Source organism: Oryzias melastigma, linkage group LG14 (genome assembly GCF_002922805.2).
Source record: "Oryzias melastigma strain HK-1 linkage group LG14, ASM292280v2, whole genome shotgun sequence".
Lineage (NCBI taxonomy): Eukaryota > Metazoa > Chordata > Actinopteri > Beloniformes > Adrianichthyidae > Oryzias > Oryzias melastigma.
The window spans coordinates 12,826,748-12,841,096 of NC_050525.1; the positions used below are offsets into that span (position 1 = coordinate 12,826,748).

Genomic DNA, 14,349 nt, shown 5'->3' on the forward strand with positions numbered 1-14,349 from the left:
AAATATTGCAATTCAAAGCAAATGATTGTCAGAAGATTCGCATGAGAATTCAAGTCCCAATCCAGGGTTTTGTAAAATATATCCCTTTAGTCTGTGTGTGGAAGGGTGAGCTTTGCTGATGCAAAACGATCCTTTGCAGCTTTCACAGACTTACTCACAGGTCGGCTTTTTTTCCTCAACATGAAGAAATATTACAGATATAAACAAAGTGTTTTCACACCTTCCTTTCACCGCATCTTAGGCTCACTATTTACTTTGATTTCTAAAAGAGTTTTTCATACGATCAGGAAAAAAACACGACATTTATGCAATAAAGTTACCCAGAAAACCCAGAAAAAGTATATATTTTTTTTCTTTTACTGTATTTTTTTCAAGATATTGGCTTCATTTTTTAAAGTTTTTAATGTTGAAGAAAATACTTTTTTTTGTTTTGTTTAGTGAAATGCTGCATATGGAAATTGTAAAAATATTTTTAAGCTGTTTGTACTTAATTAATTTAATTAGCTAACATTTGAAAAACAATGTGGTGTCAGCCTAAAAGTACAATAGACAAAACAAATATATTTTGAAGTAAATTGTGCTTAAAATTTTAGTTTTATCTTGAAAAAATATAGTGAATTCAAATGTTTTGACATTGATTTTTATATTTTAATTCAAATATTTTCTCACTCAGCACTCAGGAATCAATTTCATTTAAAAATATACTTGTAGATTTTCATTCACCACCAATTATGACATAATCTTTAACTTAACAGTTTTATTATTCCTCTGTGAAGAAAGAAAAATTTACTGAGAATGCTGCAGCAAACTGTTAGTGCAAACGGCTCAGTCTCAACTGTCCTTATGGGCAGATACGGGATGTCCGCGTGGGAAAAATGTTGAAGATGTAGGTGACCCGCAGCAAATATCAAGGTTGTAACTGATCAGTTAGCCAATAGAGTGAAAATGTTCATGCACATTTTATGTTAAGTACATGCTGCTGGCGACAGCAAGGATAAGTAAGATCAAGACTCTCTGTGGAACCGGGACACTTGAGTCCGTAAAAATATTGTTTTGGATTTTAAATAAAAGTGTTTTTTAAACAGAAAGGCTTTTCAATATTTGATGAAGATCATTTGAAAAATATGTATTTGATTTCTTTGTACAGGACCACAAAGTTTGTCTTTCTAAAGTAATTTTGGAAATAGTTTATTGCTTTAATAATATACAGTAAACATGCTTTATTTTTTCACAACTAAAAACAACATATATATATATATAAACAAAAAAAGAAGCGCTACCCATATAAAATAAAGTCTGTATTAAACAGGCAGAAAAAGGTTTAAATTTTACCAAATTATATAATGAGATTTTAGGTTTTTTTGTTATTTCTGCTGGTAATATGTGTACAAATATCAGCTAAATTGTATTTCTAAAAAGAGGTCAAAGGTGAAAGGCCACTGCAGTCAGTGAGGCCGTGGCTTCGTCGTCAAATCTGCACAGCAGCAATGCTTTAAACCCACCCTATTCTCGATCAGTCTGGCTTTCTCCTGCTGCGCCTCCTTCAGTAACTTCTCCATCTCCTCCATCCTCTGTGCCTCCAACCCACAGGCGCTGCAACAGACAGATGAGGGCGCATGGATCACAGACACAAACAGGGCAGGAAAGTAAACAAACAGGCCTGGAAAACCAAAACAGCAGGACGGCAACAAACATGACAACTTCCAAACTTCAATAGGTTGTCATGGCAACAGCTGCTGTAGTCATGTGAGCGGACATGTAACAAAACATGTCACAGGAACAAAGAACAATGACCTTTTTTTTCTAGGAGAAGGGGCAGACTGGAGTGTTCCCATGGAAACAGTTGGTTTTCCAGTCTCTCACCTTTCTGGGGTACAGGCAGAGTTGCCGGTGGATACGCTGGTCTCCAGGCTGTCTGAGCTCTCCAAGCTCAAGGTGTCGTACGCCTGGCTGCCACTTGGTGGCGGCTGATGATGCAGGATGGAGTGATTAACTGAAGGAGGCAGATCTGCACAAAGAGATCGGAGTTGGGTTGTTACAGATCACCCTCTGCTGATAGTGTCAGGTCATTGCTGTGTGATCAGTCAGTGAAACAAATTAAATCATAACACGGCTTTATGTGGAGACTTAGTTCATTTTTGCCAACTCTTAGGCTTTAAAACAATAGACACATTTCTTATTAAACCAGCGGACCTTTGAACTGTGAAGCCATTTGTCTCCGGGGATCCATGTCTAACGGGTTTGACATCTCTCTCAGCATCAGCTGTAATCCCTAAGAAAGATATACAAATTATGCAGTGAACTTTTCTGCAGGTGCAATTAAAGTTGTGGTGCATGAAACCAACCTTAGTGGTGGAATTTCTGTCATTCATTAGACTACTGGAGTGTGACATGACAACAGTGCTGGCAACGTGACCGCCCGATGATCCCTGCCCAACCTCGCCTTCTGACTTAGACTTCAAAAGCTGCAAAAAGAAATAAAACATCATGTTTCAGCACAAGGATTGCTTAGTAAGACTACAGTCACATCCCAAAATGCCACAGCGTGGTGACCTTAATGCAAGTTTTTGAACAAATTCAGCAGGTGGCCGCGTGGCGGCATTTGTCGCATTTTTAGATGACGCGTGGTGGCCGCAGAGGTTTTAAGAAGTTCAAATTAAACAGCAACCAATTTTTTTGACATCGGTTAATTGCGCCAGGGCCCATTTGGAGGTCATATGGTGGCAGTCCAGAGACAGGCAGGCGGTAGAAAAGCAGCACTGATGGGAGGGTCTCTAAGGTCCCCCAAATCGTCTGATGATTGGCCGATTTCAGACTGCCACCCCCCTGCCCCTGTGCTGCCATCCCACTGCCACTGTCTGATTCTTAGAAATCATATGCATGTTGACATGGACTGGGGGCCTGGTAATGACCAAACATCAATCTGGGGACCCCGGCCACCATGGGTCTAAATGAGGAGTCGACATTGATGCTGCACAAAACTCCACAGCGACTCTGAGACCTGCGTATTGACAAATTGCAGCTGATGCCAAGAAGAATACGAAGAAGACAGAACATTATGCTTTCTTGGGATGCATGCCGTTTCAAAAATTTGTAATTTGAGTTGCGGGTGACCAGTGGTGCAGAATGCTCCACTTTTGACACTCCTGGGATACCAGGTGGCTGGCTGACAGTGGCACTTGATATGGACGACTTCTATCTGAAAACATTTATGGTCAAATCAGAGCTGCTGCCGGCCAGTGATCTGGCTGCCCAGCTGTTGCATGATTTCGTATGACCTCATTCCCGCCTGACAACCACCATCTACATTCATGACCACGCCAATGATCTTTTAAAAAATTGGGCGGTGGCAGCTTACTTAAAGATTCTGCCAATGACTCACAATCGCGCTGTGGCAGTTGTATTAGTGACCGTAGGATAAGATGAGAAAAAGTGTTTTGGAGACGACAAACCGGATGTAGACGACCCAAACTCACCACCACAAGAGTGTAAGTGAATTTACCTGCCCGTGTCTGCGTGTGGAAAAAGACTTTGCAGGCAGCGGAGGAGGACAGGACTGAGGCTCTCCAGCAGCCATGATGTCCTGATACCAGCGCTCAAGATTAATGGGAGTCATAACATTCCTGCTCAGCTCAGCCTGGCTCTGAGGTGATCAAAAGCAGCAGCCAAAAGAAGAAAGCAAACAGCATAAAACAAGTTGCATGGATGACGAGGGAAAAAGCTCTTTAAGCTGGAAAAATCAAAGAATGCTTCAGAAATTCAATGCAGCGCTTAGAGGAATCAATACTGCAATTGGCATCTCGCTAACAACGTGAAGACAAACCTGAGTGGAAAGAAAGGAAGAAGGACCGCATGCAGCTGAGCGGGAGGAGAACGAGGACTCGGACGAAGCAAGTTGGAATGATGGAGTAGACGAGGAAGAGGAGGGGATGACCCTCTGCATCCCAAATATCTGGCTTAATTGACTGACTGTGATATACTCCTTCACACAAACAGAGAAGGAAGACACATAAATAAACGAGGAGAGAGCAGAACAAAAAAAAAGATTAGGACGGTGCATCTACAAGCACTTGGAAGTCTTAGTTAATGAAGCAGAGTGTGAGCAGGAAAGCTGTCTACCTCACATGGGAGAGCTGGAGATGCAGGGAGGGAGAGGCAGTGGAGAGCAGCGAGGGAAGGAGGGAGAGGCTGCATAGAAGCATTTCCATACATCCTATATACATCAGACAGCCTGAGGTACTCCTGCAGCAACAGCCACAACACAGAGACAGGAGGCTGAAGACACCGTTCTCAAGTCAGTCAAAGACAGCAAAGTGTTGCAGCTCATTTGGACTTTACAAGAAAAGCAGTAGTTGAAGTTAAAAGTTATATTCCACATGTTGCCTGGTTACATTTGAGCCTACTTTAATGAAAAGTCTTTTTTTCCTTATGCGCACTCTTTATGTCTAGCAAAGGTGAGGAAAGGTTCCGTGTTTCAGGCCAGCTGGGAACACCAGAGTGTCTTTATGGTGTCAGAATGATGCAAACATTTTTATTATTTTTCTTAAAAAAGTAAAAGTTTTAATATTTGTCAAAGTTGCTGTTGAATAGTTGAACTTAGCTCTCCACAAACTTCTCGAAATAATTTGCAAAGACTCATCACTCCAGCTCAAGAAGGCTGGGTCTCCTTCTGATGGCCATTGGGAAGATTCATCCTTGCAGAACCTTTGACCTTTTGACTCCTGCTGTGAGATGACTGCTCCACCACAGCATGACACTACCACTCTATTCGTTCCTCCTCCAAACATACAAAAAGGAGAAGAGTTTGTTTTAATCCCATAACTATTAGGAATGTCCAAAACATTTAAAATTTTTGTTTTGTTAAATGTAGTTTTGACATTGTGACAGACTTTTTACAAATTGTAAATAATAGTGCCCTCTTACTGCTTGAGTCAGTATTTCCCTTCTAGTTACCGCTTTTTAGATGCATCCTCTCATTATTTATAGGTTTAATATTGGGCCTTCAGGAATCTGGAATATTGTAATGATGAACCAGACTTGACTATTCGTTTTCTTGTGTGTTTAAAGTCCCACTCCGATCATCTTTTGATCTCTTTTAAAAGTAGTCTTTTAATTATGATTATTCTGTTTTTAGACTAAATGAAAAAGAAAAAAAAATCCTGTGTCTTTTTTTAGGACATACTGTAGTTTCTGCAGAGCGGCAGGAGTTCATTAGAACTTCAACTCTGAGTTAGAATGGAAGTAAGCCTCTGCTGATATCCCATTATCTCTTCCTTTACACTCTCTCCCATTAGCTTACAACCCCAAGCCAACAAAAGTGGTGCAATAAAAATGGCGAGCATTATTGAAGCTATTCAGCCGTACAGTTCTGAAATAGACTTTGGATCTATTTGTCTGCAAGTTGCTGCATCACAATGTGGCAGAGCAGGGAGCTTATGGCTTGATGTAGTAGCTTCTACGTCACACCGACAAGATTTTTCCAACAGCATTTTTTTCATTTGCTTCTGATTCACAACGATTTGGTAAAAAAAAAAAAAAAAAAAAAAACTCAGAAATGCAATTTTAAAATTAATTTTCTGTATATATGTCCTATATAACAAGAAAAATGGCTCAAAAACATGTTTAAAACACCAAAGACTCAATTTTCATTGGAATGGGTCTTCAAAGAATAGATTTTAATCATAAGATGCTCCTAAATAAGTATTTCAGTGAGCCAATTAGAGCATCTGTTGGGTAAAGACTTAGATTCTGAATTCTACAAGAAATTTTCAATAGATGAAACAGAAACAGATTTGTTTATTTCACTATTCTATGAGGAGCTTTTAGTTCTAAACTTGCTGCTGCTCATTTAGATACATAGCAGGCAGAGAATAAGTTCTTGCCAGAGCATCATTTTCCCTCACAGCTTGTTTCATTCTGTCAATATTTCATGTTTATCTCACTCTGGAAGCTCACAGCTTTGTAGGCTGTCGTTCAGACCGGATTTCCCTCTCATTTACCTCTTGTAGCCTGACAGGACAGAGTTCAGGGGAGGGAATGATAGAGGAGGAGGAGGCAGAGGAGGGACAGGGGCTATGAGGAGGGCCGTCCACATAAACAAGGTCAGTCTCGCTGATGTGAAGTGATTCCTGTTTAGAAAGTTCACCTGAGTAAAAAAATCCACTGTTGCAATAATACTTCTCCAGTTTAGACAACCCCGCCGTTGTGTGTTTACTCACCTCCTTCACACTGCTGGAGGCCTTTGGGAAATGCTCCTCTCCTGTTAAAGCCTGGTACCTCTTCTCCAGGGAACACAACCTGTCCTGCTCCTGAAAGGTGGAATCAGCATTAATATTAAAAAATATTAAAATATCTTCATTTAAAATGTTGGATTTTAAAGTTAAAAAGCAAAAATAGGAATACTTCTTTACATTTACATCATTATTGGAGGTTTTATGTAAGGTCAAACTTATATTTTAACTTACTTTATAATTATTTAATAATAATACAGACTTCAGAACCGCAGAACAGATTTTTAAAAAAGCATGCAAAGTTACACTGAAAAAAAAAGCAAAACTGCGAAAGGTGAGCCATGAAATAGCGATCGAATGCTTTAAATTAAAACATTGAGCTTTAAAAAAAATGGATTGGCACATCAGTCGTGGAAATGTATTTTATTTGCAGACACAAAATTTTTAATAAGTGGAATTTTACATTTGACTAAACAGCGACTGAATAGCTTCTGTTATAAGCCACCTAGTGGTTATTTTTTGAACTGTCCTGGCTTACTTTCAAACCAGCTTCAAGCTGAAAAGTGTTGCTACTGTGGTTGAAACCTGACAAGTTAATGCAATATGTCAGGAAGTGGATACTTGAAAAAAGCATAAACAAAGTGTCTTTTGTTTATACATGTGCTGCATACCAGTTGTGACAAATTGGGGGCTCGTCCGGGATACCACCATTGAGGACGAGCTCACCTTCTGCAGCTGCTGTAGAGCCGCGGTGCGTTCTTTCACCATCCTCTCGCAGTCCTGAGACGCCTGTATCCCCAGCTGCCTCACCTGAGCGTCCAACACAGCCACTTTCTCCTGGGAATTCACGTTTTGTGTTTTCATGAAGCAAAAACAAAAAGTACAGACACTCACACATTTATCCCCACCTTCCTGTTGGCCACACGGTAGTGAAACTCTGCTTGTTCCTGGAGAAGCTGTGAACTCTGAGCCTCCTTCTTCTCCTCCAGCCGGCTCTCCTCCTCCAGCTGACAGAACTCCAGCTCCTCAAACTGCTTGGTGCCAGACTCAAGAGCTTCTGCTTTCTGCTTGTGTACAGAAATATGTGACTTATTCACACAGTTGACATTTAAATGATTTATTTATGATCAACTAGTGAAATAAATCAATAACTAAAAAAACATCCTAAAATATTCATATTTTGAATCCATAGATTTGTAGGTTTGTGTGTTTGCATGAATCTGCAAAAGATTTTCTGCCATCAGAAAAGCTGTAACTCGCCTGTCATCATTGCACGATAGTATTAAAAGATGCTGCAGCTATTTTACAAATGTGTAACTATTACCTAAAGGGATGCTTCAAAAGGTCTGAAATTCTTTCTAAAATGTAAACGTTTGACATTTTATGCCAGCAACACGTGTCAGAGAAGCTGGAACCAGGATGATAAAAACTGGAAAGTTTAGTCATGTTAAATAAGCAATGTAGTATAACGGGAGTCAGCTGCACATCTCTGATTTAATCGCACATCCAACCAACATTCAACTCATTCAGACAACAATGGGTTTATTGTCTAATTTTCTTAAACTTTATTATTTTTTTTTAATTACTATCCATGTTTTTAAGGCCCTAAATTGGGAAAAAATGATCAAAGTTCCAGAAAGAAAATGTTAAATGTCTAAGATCTGCAGCTTTACACTAAATATAAAATTGATACTGGAAAAAATTCAAAATGCAAAAGAAAAAAAAGAAAAAGTTTTGAGAGTGGCCTGAATGATCCAAATCAGAAACAGTCTTATGAATGCATGTTCATGAAGCTCAAGCACAGCAGTACCTGTTCTTGAGAGAAAATCAGCTGCTTCTTAACCCCAGAACACTCTCGCTACAAAAAGTTACTCCATCAATTATGCAGGATCATTTTTACCCGATATAAAATAAACAAAAAGTATGTCCCATAAAAAATAGATCAAAAAACACGTGATTAATTAGAGTGGTTTTCTTTTATTTTCAACTGTGGTTTATGTAACAAAATGGAAAATAAAAGCATAGGAAGATACTAAAAAACAAGCTTGAAAATTACTCCAAAATTAAGAATTTGAGGAAAAAATTTAAAAAAAGACTTTGCCTTTTGTCCACACATTCCTGGGACTTGTCAGACTTTACCCACGAACCCATGACACTCAGAAAAATTAAACATATTGAAAATCATGTAAAAACTTTTGCTTGGGTGAAAATCACCCGGCGATAATGATTTAGGGTTAAAGTAAGGTTGAAAATATTCCTTTTACAGCATCATTATAGAAAGAGATTATTTTAATATTGGCTTCAATTTAAAAGCAATAAATAAATGCTTAAAACTCAAGTGGCTTGATCTTTTTTTTAGCATTTTAAACCAAAAAATGACCTTCTGACACAACAGTTTGGACCCTAAAACTGTAATTTATCCAGTTGCTTTATCCCTCTTGGAGTCAGATTTGCTGGAGCCTATCACACTCATTCACACATCATTTGAAGACATCAATTACCCTATGACGCGTGTGTTTTATTATTTTTTAAGCTCACACATGCATAGGGAGAACATGCAAACTCCACACAGAAAGGACCCAGGCAGATTTTGAACCTTCATGCTGTGAGGTGAAAGTGCTAACCATCATCCCACTGTGCAGACTGTCTAATGGTTCTCTAATGGGGGAAAAAGCTCTACCAAAAACATATTGACAATTGTTCCTCTCATTTTTGAACACAACAAAAGGAAAAGTGATGCAACAAAGGACAAAACAAGCTCATCTGTCAACTGCTTTATGTTACTGGCATCAAATCCCAAACGTTTGTTGTGTCGATGCAGCACTGCTGAGATCTGAATATGGGTTTAAATGATAGACTCAGTGACTATTGGGAGTCTGTTTGTGGGTAGGCCAAAATAATTTGACTGTACGTCTTCTGTTTTATTCTGTTTTCTATTTTCTAAACTATTAATTTTTTAAGAGCATGCAGATATTTAGAACAATGCAGTTAATTGTTACAAAATGACACCTAGGATGACAGGAATTATACGACAAGCGAACGCTGTAAATGTGTCGCCATCAGGAAGCGTGTTTGTGCACAAACAAATAAATGGAGGAAATGCACAGTCGGCAGCTGCACGAGTGAAACTGAATGCATCGGGACTGCCGCTTCTGTGCAGATCCTACAGGGCGGCAGCATTTGGTACATTCGAACTCACTGTTGCCAGCCAGCGGGCTGTGTGAGAACACTGACCCTGCTGAGCTGCTCCTGCAACTGTTCCCTTTCAGACAAGGGGCACTTATCAAACTGCCTCTTCAGCTCATTGTACTCAATCCTCTGCTTTTCCAGGAGGCTCCGCTCAGCCGACACATTAGCCCTCCCCTAAAAACACATATAAAAAACACACACAGAATTGTCCCCGCATTCAGACACACACACACCACAGCAGGAAGAAAAAAAATCCATGCCATCAGATTCTGAAGCTCCGAATCATGGCAGTTATAAGTGTTAGGGGATAAAGTGGTTAGGGTAGTAAAGGAGTGCAGATAGAAGGGGTGGGCAAACTATGACTGGAGGCCAATAAACAATTTAAACGGGCAAAATGGAATAAATTAATTTGATAATGTTTTTTTTTCTTGTAATTCTGGTGTCTACCCATAGATGGTGCACTACAAATGCAGAGATCTTTGTTAAGTGTGTCGAAAGTTATTCTGCAGTCATGTGGTGGTGAAAGATTGGTCGTTTTTTCCGTCATTTACGTGGTTTCTGATTTGGGCAGTTAATTTTCTGATCATTCCAACAGCACATAAATGCAGCATTAACCTAAATTTGCATTTTTCTCTGAGGGACATCAACCAATTGGTGCAATTGGCACTAAAATGAGAAACAAAATTAAAAACTTAAATTAATTTATTCCAAGTTATATTACCAAAGTTAGATTACCAAAACTCTCCACATCTGCTCCTGGTACGGCCCCAAATTTTAGAGCCTTTAATGACCTTTAGTCAAAATGTTTGCCCACCCCTGAGTTAGAGGATAAAAAAAACTTCTGACTAACTCAAAAAGCTGCTTTGATTATATTAAAACTGTAGTTTTTGTGTTGTAAATGCAACAACTGTGAGAGATTTCAGAGGGGAAACGTGGGCTTCGTGATAACACAGTGTCAACACAAAAATAAAGATTTTTGAAAAGTTTAGACAAAAACAAGGATTTCACTAACGTAAAAAAAACTGCTACATTTGCATGTATTACTTGACTCACCTTGTCTTTCTCTTGCTGGGCGGCCTTGTTCAGCTGGCCCAGTCTGAGCTGGAGCTGAGAAAGGATTTGGTTTTCAGCCTCCACCTCCTCCTGCTCTGCCCACCTCTCAGCCTGCAGCAGGGCCTGCTCCATCTCCACCTGCAAACAAACCACAGCTCACATTACAACCAACACTTCAAGAGTGAGGATCTAGGATTTTTGATTTTTTCTCCCTGTGTGTGTGACTAGCTTTGTGTCTTTTGACCTCCTGTTTGGTCTCTTGCAGCTGCTGCTCCAGCTCGCTGACTCTGTGCTTCAAACCGTCCACCCTGGCCAGGATCTTGGTTCTCTCCTCCTCCAGGTAGTTCTGCTCCTGCCCGGTAAACATCTCTTCCCTCTGAATCCAGATTTATAGGATTTAAAATAATGCAATAATAGCATGTTTTTCGTACAAGTTCTATCTACCTCTTGATGTGTGCTCTCCGTGCTGCTCGACTCCTCTCTCTGCAGATCCTCATCATTGTCTCTCAGCCTCTGGGCTCTCTCTTCTCCCTGATGAGGCGTCCTTCCTGCTGCATCCGAGGCGATCCCTCTAAAAACCTCCTGCAGCCCCGTCCTCACAAGCTCAGGAGAGCTGTCCTCCTGATTATACTCTGCGCACAGGTTCAGGATGGTCTCCAGTCTCTGTCGCTCCTGGAAAAGTGGTGAAAAACATATGAGGTAAAACTAAAACGAAAGGTAATGATTTGCTCCAAGTGTCCTTGGATGAAATTTTCCCATTTAGACAGCTGCTAAATGGTTTGGGACAGCAATAGTGGTTCACCTCTCAGGAGGCGATCCATGTGGAAGTCAGTCAGAGCTTGGTTTGTGAAAATAGAAGCTCACACATGGAAAAAAAGGGATTTTTTTGGCAAAACATATTTAAAGCTGCAGAAACATTTGTTTTACTTTCCTGATTATGTTTTACATAGAGGCAGATCCAGAATGTTTAGAAGACAACAGTCACCATAAGATTATCCAGTAGATTTGGAAAGGAGTCACCAGTGTCTTCTCTTTTTTACTTTGATCAAATTTCAAAAAAGATCATTAAAGACCCACTCCAATCATCTTTTGATCTATTTTAAAAGCGTTCAGTGGTTCTAAAATTATGATAATGCAGTTTTTTGCCAAAATTAATAAAAATTTGTGTCGTGTTCTTGGACAAAGGAACAGGAGTTCATTAGAAATGCGCCTAAAAGTTGTGAGTGGAACTGTTGGCACAGAAGTAAACCTCCACTCATTTCCCATGATCCCTTTGCTTACACTTTCTCCTGCAAGCTTACAGCTCCTCACAACAACCAAAAGCTAATAATGGTGGTCCAACAAAAAATGGTGAGTAATAATGGAGCTATCCAAATGTACAGGGTTGAACTTTTATGTCAGAGCAACAAGACAGCGTCTTTTCATCTGCTCGTGATTCTCCACGACTTGAATAAATATAAATCCAGAAACACAGTTTTATCTTAATTGTCTTTATATAAATCATCTATCATAAGAAAAATGCTACAGTAAGATGTTAAAAACATCAAAAACACGATAATTGTCAGTCATTTAAATGTTTACTTTTTTTCTTATTTACACTGTTTTTTTTCTTTTACCATTCTTATTTTCCATAAATGAAAGTTTGAAATCACAACGGCAGGATGCAATGTTTCTGTCTTGCAATGGTTAAAAAACATAGTATTTCATGAAGACTGTAATGTTTTTTATAAAGACAGACACATGCAGTCATACGGAATTTAAATGTGGGATTTATCAGACATTAATGCTTAATAATTAAAGCTACTAGTCTTCAAATTCTCTTAATATTATATTATTTACAGATTATGTGTTGATATTAGTGGACTCACTTTCAAGAAAACATTTTTCTTTTCAGTGAAGGATATCAGAGGTTTAAACTTAACAGATCAAACACATATACATGCAGAAGTCGTTCTTAGATGATGCAAAGTATTCATTTAATGTGAAATGAAAAAAGAAATCCTTGGAACAATTTGCTTAAATGAAAGTATTTCTATATTACAAACCAAAAGATGAACATATTTTTTATATATATATTTTATATTTTTGAAAATATCTGTTTTCAAAAATAAACAATTTTGAAAACAAAAAACTGTATGTCACATACAGACATTCTTGATTATTTGGAACTAAGAGATAATCTCATTGTTTTGATGAATTCTTTAGTAGAAATAACAAGATGCTGCTGGTGTTAATCAGAAGAAAATAGGTTCTCAAATGCACATTTATTTAACAATATTCATCAACTGTCCTAATGCCAAAAAATAAATCAAACACCTTTCACTCGTCTTTACTTTTATTAATCAAAACTAGAATAAAATCAGCATAGGCTGCTATTCCTGAAAGAGCTGTGGACAAACGACAAGGAAAATAGGAGTCACTCAGGCTGCAGCCCCCTGTCTTATACAGCGTCTGCCTCAAGACTACACTGGGGAACACAAAAACACCTCTTCAGTCCTCACTAGACTCAGAAGTGGTTTGGAAGACATCCTGTCTCCTTCCACAAACTAAAAATAATGTTCCTCCAGATGTAAACTGCAGAGTAATTGCTCTAGCATCCATCATCATGAAAGTCTGTCATTGCTTCAACTTTTTTCCTCTTTTTAGGCAACCCAAGTTTATAAACTGTTGTTGTTTAACTCCAGCAAAGCCAATTACAGCCACCACTGCACTGGCTTTGTCTTTCAGCAGCTCCCTTTAGAAATCCTTCAGCCTATCAATTATCTGATGCTTTTAAGAAGAGGCTCAAAATCCATCTTTTTAACCTAGCTTTTAGCTAGTTTTATATGTGTATTTATCTTGTATCAATTCATTTTATCGTGTATTATGAATTTACGATGGATTTTGAATTAATTTTAATACTCTTTATGTTCATGTTTTGTGGTCTAATTGTTTAATGCTTTTATCAAATTTTGGCTTTTAATTTTAACTTCTATTTTTATTGTTATTTCCATTGCTTCTAGTGCAATGTTACTTTAAGTTAATGTTAAATTATTGTTATTTTTATTTTTATAACTATTTTTGCAATGCTTAATAAAGCTTGTATTGATTATTTCTGAATCTTTGTCAATAGTGATACTAATATTGACTTCAAAATTGGGGGGCAAAGCTTTTTGCTGAGGAGTGCAAGTCTTTGGTTGTGATAAAAAAATAATTATCAACATTAATTTCAAAATTATCCACATCTCGAAGCTGTATTTGAACAAAATCATGAAATTTCATTTGATGCTGAGTTTCCTCTTTCCTCAGTAACTTGCAGTCAGTTGCATCAAATTTTCTCAACAACTGTTCTGACCTTGATCAAGGTAGAAGCAGTCAAACGTTCATCAGCAAAGACCATCAAAAGTTTTAGAAACTTGATTGTGTAACCACATGCATATTCCAACAACAGCAAAGACAAAGTATAGTTTTTCAGTCACAGTCCAGACCTCTGTTTGATTGAAACATTACAGATGGATCATACTTTATGCAACACTAAAAAAAAAAAACTTTTTTCCAGTGATCTTTTTTTTACAGGTGTAGTCACATCAATTTTCTTTTTCCTTGAAAAGTTGGAGTTTTAACTGGATGGGCCGTAGAGTTACTGTATATTCGGTCTTAAAAATGGAAATTGAATTGTAATAGTGAGAAAAATAAGGAGAAACATTTTTTTCTTTAAAATATTGTTTTTCAGATCAGAATCTCCTAAAACTCAAATATATGCCAGAGTCAAAATATTTGGACATAATTAAACTGTACTTAACACAACTTTGAATTATCCATATTTAAAGTAGCAACAGTCGGTGGATTAATGGACAGCAGTGACCACCCACCTCTTCAGCTGTATCAGCTGTCAGTG

General features: G+C 38.2%; 1 protein-coding gene and 1 long non-coding RNA gene across 9 annotated transcripts in view; one reads left to right on the forward strand and one right to left on the reverse strand.

Annotated features, from left to right (window-relative positions):
* The window catches only part of phldb1a (pleckstrin homology-like domain, family B, member 1a), a 39,032-nt gene that overhangs the window by 6,067 nt on the left and 18,616 nt on the right, over nt 1-14,349 (reverse strand). For 4 of the 8 annotated variants that reach the window (XM_024265849.2, XM_024265848.2, XM_024265845.2 and 1 more), the window contains 15 exons: nt 10,917-11,144; nt 10,717-10,848; nt 10,473-10,610; nt 9,465-9,593; nt 7,139-7,294; nt 6,957-7,067; nt 6,219-6,308; nt 6,000-6,128; nt 4,120-4,242; nt 3,824-3,982; nt 3,503-3,643; nt 2,346-2,465; nt 2,194-2,272; nt 1,864-2,008; nt 1,503-1,593 (listed from right to left, as the gene is read on the reverse strand). In XM_024265849.2, the coding sequence (XP_024121617.1) occupies nt 1,503-1,593; nt 1,864-2,008; nt 2,194-2,272; nt 2,346-2,465; nt 3,503-3,643; nt 3,824-3,982; nt 4,120-4,242; nt 6,000-6,128; nt 6,219-6,308; nt 6,957-7,067; nt 7,139-7,294; nt 9,465-9,593; nt 10,473-10,610; nt 10,717-10,848; nt 10,917-11,144 (1,971 nt within the window). Of the gene's footprint in view, nt 1-1,502; nt 1,594-1,863; nt 2,009-2,193; nt 2,273-2,345; nt 2,466-3,502; nt 3,644-3,823; nt 3,983-4,119; nt 4,243-5,999; nt 6,129-6,218; nt 6,309-6,956; nt 7,068-7,138; nt 7,298-9,464; nt 9,594-10,472; nt 10,611-10,716; nt 10,849-10,916; nt 11,145-14,349 lie in introns of all 8 variants that reach the window. The other 4 variants (XM_024265844.2, XM_024265843.2, XM_024265846.2 and 1 more) reach the window with 4 other exon arrangements.
* On the forward strand, nt 6,020-7,961 carry LOC118599622. Its single transcript, XR_004949034.1, has 3 exons — nt 6,020-6,101; nt 6,186-6,315; nt 6,905-7,961. It is a non-coding gene; the product is annotated as an uncharacterized LOC118599622 (long non-coding RNA).